General features: G+C 40.0%; 1 protein-coding gene across 8 annotated transcripts in view; it reads right to left on the bottom strand.

Annotated features, from left to right (window-relative positions):
• The window catches only part of FRMPD4 (FERM and PDZ domain containing 4), a 411,398-nt gene that overhangs the window by 52,512 nt on the left and 340,453 nt on the right, over positions 1–18,433 (bottom strand). For all 8 annotated transcript variants that reach the window (XM_063341700.1, XM_063341639.1, XM_063341649.1 and 5 more), the window contains 2 exons: positions 16,145–16,305; positions 13,932–14,034 (listed from right to left, as the gene is read on the bottom strand). In XM_063341700.1, the coding sequence (XP_063197770.1) occupies positions 13,932–14,034; positions 16,145–16,305 (264 nt within the window). The remainder of the gene's footprint in view (positions 1–13,931; positions 14,035–16,144; positions 16,306–18,433) is intronic.

Here is an 18,433-nt window from a genome sequence, read left to right as displayed (position 1 = left end):
CACTCTCTTGGCCAAGGCATGTTTCTGCCTGCTTGGGAGCTGAACGCTGCTCTTTCAGTGCACAGTGCCATGGGCTGGAGCTAGATGAGGATGAGTACACGGCTCTTATCAGAGTGCAGACATGGTATTTGGTCCACAGCCCCAGTGGGTGGACACCTGGGCTTCATAACCCACCAGCAGAAATTTTCTGATGATACAGCCCCGCAAATTCTTCCCTAGTACGCTCCTGGAAGTACAGGAATCTGCCGCACCCCAGTGGACAGCACCATAAAGACAGAAAAAGTTGAGAGGTTTTGCTTCAGGATGTGAGGGCAGCTCAGTATCCTCAGCAGATTTTTGCTCCATCTAGAACAATGTAAGGCACATGGAGGACACAGAGATGATTCGAGACAGCCAGTATGGCTTCACCAAGGGCAAGTCCTGCCTGACCGACCTAGTGGGCCTTCTATGATGGAGCAACTACATCAGTGGACAAGGGAAGAGCTATGGATGTCATCTATCTGGACTTCTGTAAGGCCTTTGACACAGTCCCCCACAACATCCTTCTCTCTAAATTGAGGATATGGATTTGACAGGTGGACTGTTCAGTGTGGATGGTCTCATCCAGAGGGTAGTGGTCAACGGTTCAATGTCCAGATGGATATCGGTGAGAAGTGGTGTTCCTCAAGGGTCTGTACTGGGACCAGTACTGTTTAATATCTTCACCAGTAACACAGTGACTCAGTGGGACTGAGTGCACCCTCAGCAAGTTTGTGGACAACACCAAGCTGAGTGGTGTGGTTGACATGCTTGAGGACTATCCAGAGGGACCTGTACAAGCTTGAGAAGTGGGCCCACGTGAACCTCATGAGGTTCAACAAGGCCAAGTGCAGGGTCCTGCACCTGGGTCAGGGCAACCCCCAGTATCAATACAGGATGGGGGATGAAGGGATTGAGAGCAGCCCTGCTGAGAAGGACTTGGGGGTACTGGTGGATGAAAAGATGGACATGAGCCAATAATGTGCGCTCACAGCCCAGAAAGCCAACTGTATCCTGGGCTGCATCCAAAGAAGCACGGCCAGGATGTGACAGAGGTGATTCTGCCCCTCTACTCTGCTCTGTGGAGACCCCACCTGGAGTACTGCCTCCAGCTCTGGAGCCCTCAGTACAGGAAATTCATGGATCTGTTGGAGCGGGTCCAGAGGAGGGCCACAAAAAAGATCAGAGGGCTGGAGCACCTCTCCTATGAGGACAGGATGAGAGAGTGGGGATTGTTCAGCCTGGAGAAGAGAAGGCTCCAGGGACACCTTATTGCGGTCTTTCAATATTTAAAGGGGGCTTACAAGAAAGATGGGGACAAACTTTTTAGCAGGGCCTGTTCCAATAGGACAAGGTGTAATGGTTTTAAACTAAGAGAGGGCAGATTTCGACTAGATAGAAGGAAGAAATTTTTTACGCTGAGGGTGGTGAAACACTGTCAGAGGTTGCCCAGAGAGGTGGCAGATGCCCCATCCCTGGAAACATTCCAGGTCAGGTTGGACTGGGCTCTGAGCAACCTGATCTAGTTGAAGATGTCCCTGCTTACTGTCAGGGGGATGGACTAGATGACCCTTAAAGGTCCCTTCCAAACCAAACTATTCTATGATTCTGTTATAAAATACCGACATGCTTAGTTTGGCAGCTTGAAGCATCAGCTTTGCCTTGGATCACACTGACCTCCAGCTCTCCCCTCTTGAACTCCTCAGCATCTCACAGGAGCTGTAGCTCCAGCTGTTGCTGCCTGACTTACAAAAGCCTCATGACACCCACAGCCTCTGCTGTAGGTGAGGCAATCCCCAAAGGGATTAAATTAACTGTATTAGGTATCTTTAGAAAAACGTATACAGCGTATATACATATATCCATAGCTAGCCTGTATATGCTATGAACACTAATATTCTAGCCCCCCCCCCCCAAAAAAACCCCTAGTAATACTCATAAAATGATACGGGTTATAAAAAAATCCCATATGTTCACATAATTCTCTATTTTAACATGCATTTTCGTAGTAAAACAGAAATGACACATGAGTTTCTAATACTGGAGAGGATCACAATGACAGGTCAGAATTGGCCTCTTTTATTTATCACTTTTAGGTAGAGATACAGGAAATATTCAAATAAATATTTTAAAATTCTCTAATACAACTGTCCTTGTAACAGATTGGCTGTACAAACCACATATAACGTCATGATAAGGTTTTAGATTAAATCAGCTGCAGAACCTCAGGTTCTTGTTTCTAAGTAACGCACACATCCCAAATCCATGATAATAAACCTTTATGAATCACATCCCTCTCTCTCTCTCATACATACATATGCAGAAGCCATACTATGCAGAAGACATACTGCATGCATGTCCAATAAACAGCTCTAAGACTTACATTAGCAAAGTGCATCCTCAGTTACGTACCTCAGAGCATAAAAATGGTTGCAAAAGACTGTGTTGAATTTTCTTGCACTCCCATATGTCAATATGTGGTATAGTTCCTTCCTTAAACCCATGGCAGTTTGTATGAATTATTAATGAACTCAACCAGCCTGCTGGACACTGTAACATGACTATAATTGGTGTAGAACACTAAGAAATTGTTTCAATACTTTTTAAGGAGCAAAAAGCGGTATCTTTACTAACACATTTGTCCTAATATTTAATTAAAGGCTTTGAACACAAACAGAATTTCAGATAAAATGCAGAACAAAAGGGTATTTCTAGTCACAAAAGTATAATTTCCATGTAAAACTGAGCCATAAGGAGAATGACACAAGATAAAGAATTAAAAGAAACTGGACTGCTAACTCAATTAATGAACAGTTTTAATTTTTGCTGTCTTCCAAAATTGAGAGTTGTTGCTATTATTCTTGATGAACTCTTAGGCAGATGGTATTTTCCTTTTAAGTCTCAGGCACACTAATGACGCATAGAAAAGAACATTGAGCAGAAAGACAATGTATGGAACAAAGATTTCAGTGCAACGATTAAACATCATGACTCCTACAGTTTTTATGAAATACAGATGACCTCAAGGATTTTAAACTGCTATAGCAACCAATTTTCTTCTCCAGAAGAACTGCCTTTTGCGTATTGCTTTCTGAGTAACAGACCTGCTGAAAAGCTGAAGTGATCATCATAAAATAGGTAAGTTCTATGATATAAGATGACAAGACCTTTGCCTCTCCTGGAGTCTTGTTTGATTCATAAGCTGAACAAATTTGGTTTTAACTAAACCTCCAACCACGCTGACTTACTTTATTTAACAATATAGACAGTGGACTGCAGGGATTTTCCCTTGTGCAGTTGAGTAAAATACATTAAGCTTTAGTCTGCATGAAGACGAGTAAGAGCTAACAGAACAATTAACATTTCAGCACATACTAGGTAAGAAATGTGCCTTTGGGGTAGTGGAGGTTGATGGCAATCTGGGTTTACCTCTGCAGTCTCTGTTTTGGTATTCGCTGTCTCTATTTTGATATTTCTTACTTCTTGCTTTCTCAGAACCAATTTCTCTTGGTTTCTCAGATGAAGACAGAGTAAGACTAAGACCAACATCCTTTGGAAGTTACCTGCTGTGACATACACGATTCATCTTTCCCCTATTACTGTTGCTGCTTCCAGGAGGTCTGCAAAGACTTGGATGTTTCAAGTCAAGCAAAAAGTCAAATAGAGAATTCTATCTTCGGGAAAAAGCCTAAAAAAAGCTAAAGCAGAAGCTAAAATGCTTCTCTTACACTATTTTTTATGTGTTGACCAGAAAGAGCTAATAAATCCCACAAAAATCTACTGCGCTAAGCTGCCTTTTGAAACATTCAGTAATTTTTAAATGTGAATTTATTTTTAGACATTTTTATTTTCTACTAGTTTTTGCCTCAGATCCTTCGTTTAATAAGAAACTGGTTTTGTTCTTTGACCTTCCACTGTGACCCAGAGTCATCCCAATCAACGGTAATATTTAACTGCAGAATCTCACTTTGGGGACTAATGAGTAAGAATATGTAAAACCATTCTCCTTCCCTTTTAACTAACCTTCTGCTTGGGCATATCAGATAAAATTAGCTGGAAATACTCAATCTCTTGGCAATTTTGGGAGTCCTTGTTGGCTGTACTATTGCTAAATTAAAAATATGGTCTAATCCTGTGTTCTAAGTTTGCTTGTCCATCAATCAACACAGAAGTCCCTACAACATTTCTATTCCAATTACATTATACTATCAACTGCTAAGAGACACTCTGAGTCACAAAATTATTCTTATTGGAGGGAAGCAGAAAAGAGAAAGGACTTGCTAATGACAAACTTAGGCCTTTTGATCTTATTTTTCAATATTTTTGAAAAAGCTTAAAAAAAAATAAATCAGGCGCTGCCAACACAAAGAGTCACAAAAATTTGAAGTCAACTGCACTGAGAGACAGATCCCATTTTTTTACAACACAGTTAAGTCTAAGACATATCTGAATCAAAAATAAGTTTGGATTGAGAAGGTTTTATCAGACTAGTATTCAGCCAGGTACTTCTCATCTCTACTGTTTTTACGATTTTCCAGCTCCACAGGCCAACTACAATTTACTGGTGTCAAGCACTGACACTCCCCCCGTGCCTTTGGCTGACTGCAAGGCAACATTGCTGTCGGAGCAGAGATATGCAATGGAAGTGTAGAGACAGCCATGGTAACCGGACCCTAATGTTACGAGGGACAGCCACCTTTATAGGCACACGCAGCTTCAGGAGGCATCACTCTTCATTTTATTTTACTGTAATGTATGTAATGTAATTAGGGAAGTAAATAGGATTACGATAATAAGAACTAACTCAGAGTCAGGAAGCCAGAAAGACACAGCATCAGCACACCAAAGAGCCACAGAAAGGTCTTGCCATCTTCAGGAACTCCTGAGTCAGCTTTCCATTACACAATTCATTAAAATCACACCATTATACCAATGGGCCATGAGCTAACAAGACCTCTCCATGACGCTTTGCTCTGAATAGGGTTTTACCCATTTCCCAGTCACTCTCCTTATCTCCTTCCCACGCCAGGGAGTGCTGATTCCACCCTGACAGGGGAAAAAAGTGCTTCCTTAACTGCAAACACAGGATTACACCACCACTCAACATGCCAGCTGCCCATAGTATCTAAGCAGCCCCAAGGAGAAGGGCTTAAGACCTCCATTTATTCATATTTTCCAATTACACGGTTCAAGATTTTTTAAAAGCTATTCATTTTCGCCCCCCCCCCATTCTCACTGCGCTATAAAAAAAGACATACAGAGCCACCACACTAACAGTTATGCTAACTTTATTTTCTCCAATTTGACAAACAGATGAATTTTTGTAAAATGCACAAAACCCCTTCAAATACAGACACTGCCAGGAGCTTCTACAGAACTAACAGCTAAAGACTAACGGCATTTCAAATTCATGAAACTATACAAGATATTGCAAATTGGTCACAGTCTTTTCACCCTTCTCTCTCAACAGTTTACATTATCTTTTACATTTCCTATGAGCACTGGTGCTTATGTAAAACTGCCACCCCCAAAACAGCTTTCCTTAAAAACAGGAGATTAAAATCTTTCTACCTTTCACTGATACAAGGCGCCTGTAGCAAACACAACCCTCCAAGGGTCAACTTACAAAACCATAAAAATATCATGTTTGCCTCCCAGCTCTTGACATCACCTTTGCTGTCCTTCTATCAAAATACAGCATTTGGGTATAATTCATAGTAACTACAAGCCTTTTGCTCGATACTGCCATCTACCTTTCGGTATTTTAAAGAAGTTATTTCTCTGTCATCCTGAAGCTATTTTGTCAGCAGACAAAAACCATTTAATTTCTACGATCCAAATGTCCAGCACTGTCTCGGGACAAAAGGGAATACTGATGTGACCAATGTCCACGTAGTGTGTAACACAAGCCTTCACGAAGCATCACGTATCATGTCGTATATTCTCAAAAATGGCTATGTTTTCCATTACAACAGCTTCATTAGCTGATGGGTATGCGCTGAATCAGTCGGCAACTGACTGGCAGGATGAGGGAGTTGTAAACTTCCCAGTAAGGGCAGCCACACACTTCTGGAAGGGCAGAGTTGATCTGTGAGTTCTGTGCATGCGGTGGTGAAGGCATCTCTGTCATCTTCATACTTCACAGTCATTCCTTGCCGGCAGCCCCAGATGCACAGCACAATCCTCTCCTGCCAGCCCATACTGCTTCTCTGAGATGAGAAACTGCTCTGCACAGACTGGTGGTTCCCAAGAAAGCTCCTGAAGCTGACTCTGTCTTGTCTTCCTCCTTGTCTTCTGCTTTCTGCTGGTTAAACTGCTCCATATCAAAGTGCTTGTCTTGTGTAAGTGTAGCTGTCCTGCAGTGATGTCCTCAAGGCATCTGCACAAGCCACAGAATATTCAAGTACCAACCGCACGACGTGAAGGGCTGGCTTGCCCAACGTAATCTTTTACGATTTGGAAATGTCATCCCAAAAGAGAGAGATAACGGGGTCAGGAAAGAGAAATCACGAGATTTCTGTAGTCTGACACCTCCTCTCTAATCCTCCCTGCCCCAAACACAGGACATGAGATTTGTAGGTACCTCCTGCTACCTATTCCAACAGGAAGTAATCCTTTGATGCACAGGGCGTGCAGCGACAGCACAAAGAAGGATAAACATCTATTGCAGGGCACGCAATACAGAGAAAATCCATCACGTGGAAGGGTTAATTCATAATAAACTCAAAGCTGGGTAGCCATTTGTATGACTTTACATGGAAACAATTACTATGAAACATTCACATCAGTGCATCCGGCTTCAAAGTAAATCCTCCATGCAGACAAGCCAACGCTTTTGTTGAGTTGTATGGGAAGTGGTAAGCCTGCTTGTCAGAACAAGCTAACGAGAGCAACATTTGCTGGTTCACCTCTGAAGGAGGCATTTTGTACAGTCGCTTTGTACAGTGTTTTGGGCACAGCTGTTCCACATCTCTGTCCATACCTCGCATTCAGTTACCATAAAGCAATTTGTTACTGAACAACTGACCTGAAATTTATCATGGCTGACTCCTCTTTCTAGAAGATAACAGAATAAGATGATGTCACAACACTTCAACAGGATGACACATCAAACCTGTGAATTTCAAAAAGACCCTAGACATGCAAACTCCAGGGGACATCCACCATGGTGAACATGAAAAGAAACTTGCAAATTAAGTTCTCAGCATTCCAAAACATTTGAATTATTGAACCCAAACCTGTCTAAACCATGTCAGCCAACTTTCTGCTAAGAATAGAGCAAGGATATGAGACTGCATGCTTTCATAGATACAATGGATTTAAAAGATAACAATTGCCACAGTTGGTATTGATTTTAACAAGTAATATCTCTATACAGCTTTCAACTCAGCTTAACTCTAAGAGGCCTTCGAGATGGCAGGCAAGCATTTCTGAAACCATATTACAGACTAATAATTAATATCTAGAGAGATCTGAATTAGATCTTAATATATTAGGTTAAGTACCAGAAGGGCATCACCACGGCAGCCAAGAAGGAAGGTAGACAATACTAAATCTGTGCTTTCACAGTTAGATTGCAGCAGATGATTTAAACTACTTAAGTTATCTCTGTATTATGTTGCAGAAGCACCTCAAAAGGTAGAAGATCTACCTATATATGTAGCAACACCTCTCAAGTCAGACAGGAACTGACCTCTCATACCCTCAGCTTGGTCCAGCTGATTAGAGGTAGCTAATTAAATGCCCTGGCAGAAAGCTTAGCTCCATTGGTGTCACTTGTAAAACTCCTACAGATAATTTGGTCCAACATTTTGTCCCTTTGCTCAGCATTATGTATCTAAAACCCAAAACACTAGCAATTCATAGATCAAGGCCTGACACAAAGTAGGTATAGCCTCTGGATTTATATACCAAACTGGGAGTATAATGGAGTACCTTCAGATTAAAAGGTCTGCATGACTCGTTTTTCAGGAAAAGCAGGTTTCAAGATTCTTTGTTGCTAAGCAGTATCATAGCTAATAGCTCAATATGCTTGATTTTTTCCTCTATGATGTTGATGAAGAAAGAATGTCTTTAATATTAAGCCTACCAAAATTGCTTGATCCAATACATGAAACAATTTAAGCCTAGAGACAGAAATTACATTTGAAAAGTGGTATTTTCAGCTGCTGTGAGAAGACAATGATGACAGGCACTGCCACTGAGCTCCCTTTTTGCACTTGCATTCGGCTATGATGATGCAGAGAAGGCAAACTGGTCCCCTGACACACACAGACTGAAATGGCAGTGACAGAATCCTCATCCACTCCATGATGATGGTTAGAAGGGTCAGTATTGATTAAATTCATGTTAGCACTTAAAATGCAACACGCAGCCTGAAATCCTGGAGGGTTCCATCTCTCCACTCTTATGGTAATACAAAATTAAAACAGAAATTCCACTGCAGGATTGAAAGAATCCTCCAGATCCTCTTGATGAAAACTTGCCATGACATTAACTTGCCAAAGCAAGAGTAATTTCAGAAAGGTTTTTGAGTCATTTCTCTTAAATAGAAAACAGAGCCAACAAGAAAGAAAAGCCCTTAATGAATTTCACCTTTTTCAGTTCTTGCTTTGCAATTAAAGTCTTTTAGTGGAATTCCACAGGATGTCAAATACTAATTTACTGCTGTTACAGTTTCAAGGAATGGACTAATTGAGCCTAATTTAGCAACCTAGAAGGCAGGTTTCTATTCTAAGGTAGTTTTCCATGCTCCTTCTTTGGTCAATGAATAAATTAAGCCTTCTGCAACAGGGTACTTAATTCCAAAACAAGTATCTCGGATGCATCACCCTCTTCAGGTGCGTCCCTCCTCTCAGGCTACCTAGACAACTATTTTAATTGAAGTATGAACAAAATACTACTACTGTGCCTGACTCAAAGTTTGCTTTATGGGTAAGCAGTACATCTGTATGTCGCTTAAAAGTTCAGTAAAATATCTTGCTAAATAAAAAGACACTTTACATATGTTGGGATCCTTGTAGACTAATGCATACTCAGTACAATTTAAGATAATCAAGCCATTCATTCATGTTATAGAAGTTACCTATAAACATATGATAAGTCAAATTATTTGTTAGATGTATTTCTTTAAGTGTTTTAAAAGAAGGTTTAGTTGGTTAAAATGATTCTTAAAATGATACAAATTTAACATTAACCAATGATAATGAAATACATGCACCTCTGAACAACCAATTAATTGATATAGTGCATTAATACACCTTCTAATATGTTAGTTTTGCATTGTTGCTCACCTTCAAATATGGAAAAAAACCTACATTGTGCAATGACTTTAATGTTATCTCAAAGTACTTATTGTTAAGTATGTGTGGAAAGCTTTAAGTCACGGAATCTGTATCAGCAGTAAAAGAAAACCAAGATAAGCAGCTCCTGCTACAATTTCGAAGCAACTGCGCTTCAAATACATCGTCTTTCTTTAGTATTCTGTTCACTTGATCCTTGCCTGGACTGTAACCATACATTTAGGGCTTGTTTCTTCCTCTTTTTCCTACTTCAATAACGTTCTGTCTTGAATGGAACACATCTAGACTGCAGCCGTAAGTGACGCTCACAAAGGTGACCTCTCTTTGTAAGGGGAACCATAAACATGACTTCTGGGTTTGTGCTTGAAAATAGCTCAGAAGAACATAATATGGTGGAAAAGCCATTGAACGTTACCCAGAAATAACGAGTCCTTATGTGTTTTGTCTGCAAACAGACGTATTTCTGCAACCTTGGCTTTCAAAGGACAACTTGAACACTAATTAAATATTGCCAGTAAAGCAGATCCAAAAGAATTAGATGGATGAGAATAACCTACAGGGGGTATTTATAATGAATATCCTCAATAATCTCCAGACCTGAGACCTCCTAGGATACAACAGCATCCTTCAATTCTTAAAAAATAAACCAAAATCGTTCACCAGGTTCCTGCTCAGTACCCCCTGGAGTCAGCAGAGGTGGCTTTAATACAGTTTTCTACTTAAGGAAGCTTATTTTCATAATGAATGTTTAGAAAGCACACACATAATTAAAATGTTAAAATGCAATAGAGACAATGTGAAAATTTTTGTATTATGTGCTCCCTTTATCTTCTTGCATTTTCCTATAGTAAAACCATTACACAAGAGGGACTTTCTTAAAAGATCAGTCTAACAATTTCTAATCCTGTAGGAGTAAAAAGTACACAATGAATTTGGAGCTGATAGGAAAAGGGCTGAAGAAAAACAAATGATCTGGAAAAAAAATGCTCTAGCTTATTTTGTGGAAAATTGACACATGCTTTTTCCTAATTAAAAAAGATGTAATTGACATTTTTCAGATACTTTTCTTGGTGGACATTCTGAAACCTTTTTTATTTTTTTGATTTAAGATAGACCATAGCAGAAATTATCTTTTCCGTTTTATTTTCCTTCAAAAGTATAACCCTTTTTGTAAGTAAACGTCCTGACAATGTTTTCTTGGAATACAATTAAATATTGCATTACACTAAAAACTCTGTTTACCATTCAAGGTTCACTTAACATCTAGCATTTGTGTATACTTTTCCTTGGAAGTTTTGAGTCTTGCTAAGCTTGTTAAAGCATGATGCTCATCTGGTTATGAAATATGCCTATTTTTTTCTCATGCAGTTTAGGATTTTTCTGTTTGGCATACTATGATCTTTATGTCTCTATTTTTCAAGGAGATTAATTTTTTCTACACTCTGCAATTATAAAGACAAATTATTTCTTGACTTTTCAAAAAACTTTGAGGGAAAGCTGCATAAAAATAGCCACAGAATTTCACATCATGAATATAAAATACACCTTGTTATACCTAATCAGCAAGAGACCATGCAATCACAGAAAAAAATACGGTGTTGGAATATCAGTTTTTCATTGATGTGCTGCAGTGACCACAAGATGGTACAGTGTAAGATCCTGAGGGAAAGGAGGAAGAGGAGTCCAATCTCAAGCGGAGACTTCAACTTGTCCAGGACACTGGTGGGCAGGGTCCTGTGGGATGCAGCTCTGAAAGGCCAGCGCCTATTAGAGCTGGGTGATCTTCATGGAGAGCCTCCTCCAAGTTGCAGAATGATCTACTCCAATCTGCAAGGAAGCGGGCAGGAACAGCAGGATACCGGTGTGTCTCCACAGGGAACACCTGACCAAGATCCGGTGCAAAATGGAAGTCATTCAGAGATGGAAATGGAGAGAGGATACCCAGGAGAAACAGAGAGGCTCTACCTGGCCAGGCAGGAACTGAGTTTGCAAAGCTCAGCTGGCACCAAAACTGGTACAGCATGTGAAGGGTAACAAGAAGGGCCTCTACAGCTACATCAGCAGCGAAAGCTAAGGGAAACATGAGCTTGCTGCTAAACGGGGTGGGCAACCAGACAAAAGACACTGAAAAGGCTGAGGTACTCAATGCTTTCTTGGCTTTCGTCTTCAGTGGCAAGGTCTGTCACCCTGGTGCCTGAGCTTAGTGGCAGAACTTAGGGAACGGAGGTAGACAAAGACTGAATTAGGGATTGTTTAGGCAAGAGGGACACTCACAAGTCCATGGGCCTAGATGGGATGCATCTAAGGCTTCTGAGGGAGTTGGCTCATGTCTTGTAAAAGCTGTTCTCTATCTTTGAAAAGCCACTGGTTAATAACTGAAACATAGAACATCTGTGCAGTGTGGTTGTGAAATCTCCATCTTTGGAGACATTAAAAACTTGACTTGACAAGTGCTGAGCAGCCACATCTAACTTTGACACTAGCTCACTTTGAGCAAGAGGGTAGGCTGGATGACCTCCAGAAACGCTATCTCAGTTCTTCTGTGATTTTTGTGATTATGCCCATTACCTAACCTACGCATCTAAAACATACTAATTGCTGACCACAGATACACTGCTACCAGCTGGAAAACAAGATTTCAAATTGTTTCCATGCACATAGAAAACTGAAAGCAAGCATTTTCAAAGTTGCAGACTTCTCTAACCCATATGAAAACCTTCTATTATACAGAAGGGATTCATTATTTCCTTGTTGTAAAGAACTGCTTCTGCTGTGGTGTCAGGACTGTTCAGTGGCAGCATCTAATCCTTCCAGGTGTCCCCACTGGCATGAAAAGAAAGCTCTTCATTTCAAAAGCTGTAATATACAACCCCAATACATTTCACTCTGAGGCTCATCAAAGAATGAGTCTCTGTCAAAATCTCAATTGCAGATAGATTTTCAGAGTAGAGGTAGAATTACCGTGTAGGAAAAGCGTCACCAAAAGCTTCCCCTGGAATGCAACAACACTTAATTTAAGACACTACCTATGGAGTCAACGTAATTGGGAAGGGTGACATTCTTATTCAGTTTCTCATTTGAAGGCAGACAGAGAATCAGCCACACAATAAACTAAGTTTGTCTCAGGCCTAATCAATCTATTTTCCTTGTTGTTATTACTTCATACTGCTGGCAGCAGAGAAATGAGATAGAGATCCTAATTCTGATTACTTGCATATCAAAGAATCAGGGAAAGAACGAGGACTGCTTTGTCGCCTTATGAAGAGACAAAGACATCAAAAATGAGTTTAAAACCCATTTGTGCGGCTTATGCTGATGGTCAATCCAGAGTATAGGACAGAAATTTATTAGGAACAGGACAATTCCTGCAGTTCACGGTGTCTCTGTCACAAAACCCGAGAGTGTCAAAGTCTCTTCCTAATGTGCTGTGGTTCTGTTAGTTAACTTGCAGGTTAACACTTCTTTAAATCTGAAAATGTATTGTATTTTGTCTAAACACACCTAACACAGATAAAGGCATCAGTGTTGCTAGCATCTTTATGCCATTTCCGTATCTCCTTTAGAAGTTTGCTTCACAGCTGAATCCCCAGCAAATGAGCAATTATTTGCTCAAATTGTGATCTGCAAGAGGAGTACAACTACCATGGCACCTGCTGCCCAAATTTCTGGAAGCAAATGTGACATTTCAAAATAACATGGGTAACACTGACAACACTGGCAGCTACCAGTTCTGAGAAGAGGTACTTGCACAGTTAAAACCTGAGTATCTCCCAGGAACTGACTAGACCCACCAATTCAGAATTTACACCAATGAGAAGGAAAATACAGAAAAAAACCCTGGTGCCCAGTGACCAGGCTACTGGAATTTAAAACAATCAGGTTTATATTTAATTTTTTAATTACAAGTCATTTTTCTATGCAATGCACTAACATTTCTTGTTACACAAAATGCAAAAGTTATTATGTGAACAACACCACATTTTTTTCTACATCCTGAGCATTTGTCAGTCCCTGTCCTTTCTTTCTACAGCTCATTACAAATACTGACATTTCTCCTTTCCTGCACTCTCCACGGTCACTTTTTTGTCTTGTTTTCTGACTCCTATCTACACAGCTCTGACTGCTCTTTTCACACAAACTACCTGCCTGCAATCCACCCAAACGTTCTTTGAGCTTCCCAAAGTATTCCCACTTGGTCTCAAAAATCACCCCACCGCTTTTTCTTTCCTCTTCACATAAGACGGACCTGACTCAATTTTCTTCATGTAAAAAAAATGCAATAGAGCAACAGTGACGGGAGCTGCCTTGCTCCAGGAATTATTCTTTCAACAACCCATACCAAAAATAAGTAACAGGAGAACACTATTCCTCTTTTGATACCTGAGTATTTTGGAGCTGTTTCAATATCTTATATTTTTTCAGCTACTCATAGGACATTTAAGAAGACACTTCATTTCAATACAAAAATACTTCACTGTTCTTCATTATGACTAAAGTAACATTATTTTCTCTTTTCTTAGTCACAAGAAGGCAAGACTTGCTGTATTATCAAATGACTGTGCAGGCAATAAGCCACTGGGTTCATAGCTTAAATGACAGGACATCAACTACCTGACAAGGTCGATGACTCTCTCCCTTGGAGCAGTGCTGACTGGCTCATCATTAATCATTATGATCTGATCCCCTGGTATAAGCTTTCCTTCAGAGGGGCCGCCTGGAGACAGATGGGAAAAAAAAGCACAGGTTAGCAGACCATCGTAAATGCACAGACACACTCTGTTGTTCACATACTATAAGTGTCTTTTTCTTCAACTAACGGCATGTTTAACGCTATTTCTGACATTACCAGTACTTCCTCACCAGGAAAATTTCGAAAGCCAGTGGCTTAGCAGCATCTACTGAAGTTCTTCAAGTTAATTTCCAAGCCCACATTCAGCCGCCTGAAAATAAGGCCTTAATTTTCTGGACGGCCAAAAGGACCCATAAGAGGTGGCCTAATTCAGCCTTTAAGGTGTGATCAACCATACCTTACTCATCCCTGATCAATGTTTTTCTGATATCCTTGTAAGACCGCCCTGAGGATGACTCCTTTTCCTGTAAATAAATGATCCTATTTAACTACTGTTAAGATCAGGAAGTCTTTTTCCCTGGTATCTACACCAGATGTTGCTTTTTGCAATGCATTGTTTCCTGTCCCAGGGAAAGTAACACAGGAGAACATCTTATTCCTCTTTCCTATGAAACATCACTTACACATTTGAAAGTCATTTCACAGATCTCTCCTCTGACTTTTCTGCTCTGGGCAAAATGAACCATTTCCTTCAATCTGAAACAGTACTTTTCTATACTTCCAGCCTCTGAGTCTCTTTTCTTCTGGATTCCTACCACTTGGTGAACACAAGTTTTACATACATCCAAAAGCATTGCCACTTTCAGTTCAACACAGATATCTAGCATTGGTCTGAGTAGACTATCAGTGTCTACTCAGTGCTTTGGATTCTGACACTGCTGACATTCATATTGAGTTTATGCTTTATAAAATGCACATAATACTTTGCTTCTCAGCGTGATTACATGCCCAGAAGAGGGTGTGACATTGCAACTGCTAGTGAAAAGATATATCCTCTCTGGTCTTCTGTATTCAAACTCTGCAATGACGATACATAAAAACCGCAATAATATTACCAGTTTGAAGATAAAGTCTTAAAAGAAAATGTTACATTATCAAAACCAATTCATTTAATAATTGAGCTAATGCCGTTCCTTTCGTCTGTTTTGGTTGAAAACTTCACTTCCAGCATAAATGGATATAAATCCATGTATGAGAACGTTGTCCTGAGCTCATCTTTCCTCCTATTCACTTGGAGCAGAATATAGTAAACATCTTTTCCAAACATTTTCAACATAAAACTACATTAATAACGCTAACTTGGGAGAAAAGAACTGTCTGGATCTAGTTCAAATACTAGTTACGCTGCTCGCTTCATCTGAAAGAAATACAAATATAATCAATGCACACACGTGGGTAAATGAGATCAGAACTTCATAAAGTCGATTTTGCCTCTCCTCTGCTCTCTGCGGGGGTTCTGGAGAACATATTGAACAAGAGCAAAGTCAAATCTCTGCCCTTGGCTCCAAGGCAATTTTACGTAACAAGTGAACTTTTAAGCATAGGGAATAGGAGCCCGCTATTCAGGAGACTGATTAGTCTCAGGTCTGGTCCCCCACAAGTTCAAAAATACCACAAAACTCATTAATTTTCACTTCAGGTAAGACGTTTAGGCATCTATTTTGACCTGGCTTTTTGCACATAGTTAAACAGAAGTATCCATTAAAAAAAAAAAAAAAAAAAAGGCCAGAAATAACATCCTCTTTTTCAAAACCAAATATTATAGCTAGAACCAAGTATTGTAGTTAGAAACCTAGTTCTCCTTGGGAAGCTGATGATAAAAAGAATGAAAAATATGCAAGTTTTAATTTCGCAACTTTTGAAAACACTGATTCAATGGCAATGAAGGTGACATCAAACCAATATAAACATAACAGGGAGGAGACCTTCTTTCCTTGAATGAAGTGGGTCAACTTTTTTCAGGCAAACAATACTAATGGCTCAGAGCAATAACCTAAAACTGGCTTTTTGCTAATGCATTTACATAACGTTCAAAAGTGAGTGCAAGGAGGGAAACTACTGGCTTAAAATCCTACCTACTCCTTGCAATTACTTTGTCTGCCTGAATATTTTAACAGTACTCAAATTTGTAACTCTAGTTCATCTCAGAGATTAAGTCCAAGTTTGCTTCTGGGGTCAGGTGGGGAAAACATACCTGGTGTTACTGAGCGTACAACAACTGGCTTTTCACTACCAGCCACAAACCCAAATCCTAGCACAGGATCCCTCCTCATTTCCACTTTCCGAGGGGCTGGAGGGGTTATTTGGCAGCTGTCTATTCGAGGGTCTTCAAATGTGGCTGATTGTGTCATGTGACTGTGAAAAAAAATAAAAGATGGAAAAAGGAAAAAAATCATTAAAACATGATTTTGTGGTACCTACTTGAGCCAAACAATTTCTGCAACGATATGAGATGAATACCTGAAGCGTTCTCACTATAGGAACTAAAACATCAACTTAATAATTTTCTATTAGATTTTCTTATACATAAAGTAATAATGCTGCTCGCAGGTTTCAAATACTAATCAATAGTATCAACCTACAAAGAGGTCTCTCTTTGACAGCACACATTTAATCATACCCCATATATGACAGAAAAATAACCCAACATTGCCATTCTTGCTCGTCTTTGTCATCCGTGCTTGAATTTTTCATCCTTCATTTTTTGGAAGGGAAAAATAATAGAGTGACCTACTCATAATGTAAAACGTAACAATTAAGAGTCTGCCAACCTTTTGCAAGAAGAGAGGACACACATTTAAATTTGGTTTTCTAAAATATTAAGCAAGTTACCGAGCTGTGTCCCCTCAGACCACCTAAGGCACAGGTAACAGCTCTATATTTACTACTCGGGTAAATTCTCCCAAGTCCCTCCAAACTGTTGCAGGGCAAAAAAAAAAAGAAAAAAAAAGAAATTAAGAAAATATATTTATCAGCAATTACTAAAATACTTTACGTTCAGCTACAGTGTTACGATGAAGCTTACTTATTGTACCTAGAAGAAAAAATTCTCACAGCTGGAGGGAAAGATCTTGATTTTTCAAGCAGAAAATCAAAAGGATGAAAGCTATCCAACACCACATATCCATGAAAGAGGTCATGGTTTAAAAGCATAGAGACTTCTAAATTAACATTAATAAGCACTGAAATGTGACTGATGCTGTACGCAGACTGAACTGGAACATCCTTTGTGTTTCCCACCTAATGCCTGGAGCTCTCCGCTGAGTCACAGCTACCAATTCCCAGTGCCGATTAGACAAACAGACCACTCCAGTGTCATACCCTTCCAAATGCCATTAACTGAACTCATGTGCTTCAGGAAACCTAGTCACCATTGCAGACAAGCAACACCAGGTCAGCGTAGCATAAAGACAGACTACAGCTCATGGCATCAGGTTACTGCAGTCTTGACAGAGCTCAGATAGTATTTGTTTAAAGCTGCCTGGCCAAGAGTTAACTCTTTTTTTTATCTTCAAGAGACTGTAAACCTGCAGGTGCTGAACTAATTCCAGCTGTCGGTGGATAAATGCAGTAGACAAATGGAGCCAAGTCCCAGCCCCGTCTGCAGGGAGGGCACAGGCTCCTGCGCAGAGAAAAGTAACGGCCCAGTGCCCAAACTAAGAACGCCGCAAAGGACATCAGAGAGGCAGATATCCCTACAGCAGTTGGTAGTATCATCAGTTTGAAAGGCGGTCTCCTCATAAATAATTAACAATACAAAAACCAAGTCATTTTCCCATATCCTTGATAATCTTACATATCCCATGTTATAACACGAGAGTTAGGGGACATCCCACACGACCAGAATTGTTGCTTTCACCTCCGGTCCCTTTTCCACCTTCAAATACAGTTCCTGGAAGAACTCCAGACAGGTGGTGCGTAAGGAGAAAGGCATCATTTGGAGATCTCTTTTCAGCATCAATGACATGCAAAAACTTCTCTGATCCTTCCCCAACACATACACCTTGGGCATGACATCAATTTCTATTCTCTCCATGGTCGGCTTCTATTACTGATACACAGAAAAGCAGCAAAATCTCAGTAAACTCTCAGCGGGAGTTTATTCCTGTGACTGGGTTTTTCTAGGGCTTTTCTTCAAAGAAACTCTCTATTCCTATCACTAGATTCAGTCTGCCTAAGAGCAACATGCAGGCTTTTAATGCATCACAGGTAGCAGAAGCTACTTCCTTGTACAAATAGGAGAGAGAAAGAGAATATCTCTGTGCTCTCCTAGTATCTACATCAGGTGAAGTCAGCAAAGAAAATATATTTTCTTTCACTAGGTATGGCACCACATCTAACACTTCATACTACTCCTGTTCCTCCAGTATTTTTAAATTAATTTTAGATATTTTTCTAGTATGTTTAGTCAAAAGAACTGTTAGAAAATCCAGAGAGTTTTATGCAGGCTCTTTATGAAATCTATTTTCAAGACCTCCCAGCC

This window comes from Chroicocephalus ridibundus, chromosome 1 (genome assembly GCF_963924245.1).
Source record: "Chroicocephalus ridibundus chromosome 1, bChrRid1.1, whole genome shotgun sequence".
NCBI classification, from domain to species: domain Eukaryota; kingdom Metazoa; phylum Chordata; class Aves; order Charadriiformes; family Laridae; genus Chroicocephalus; species Chroicocephalus ridibundus.
This window is presented reverse-complemented; position numbering and strand designations above follow the sequence as displayed.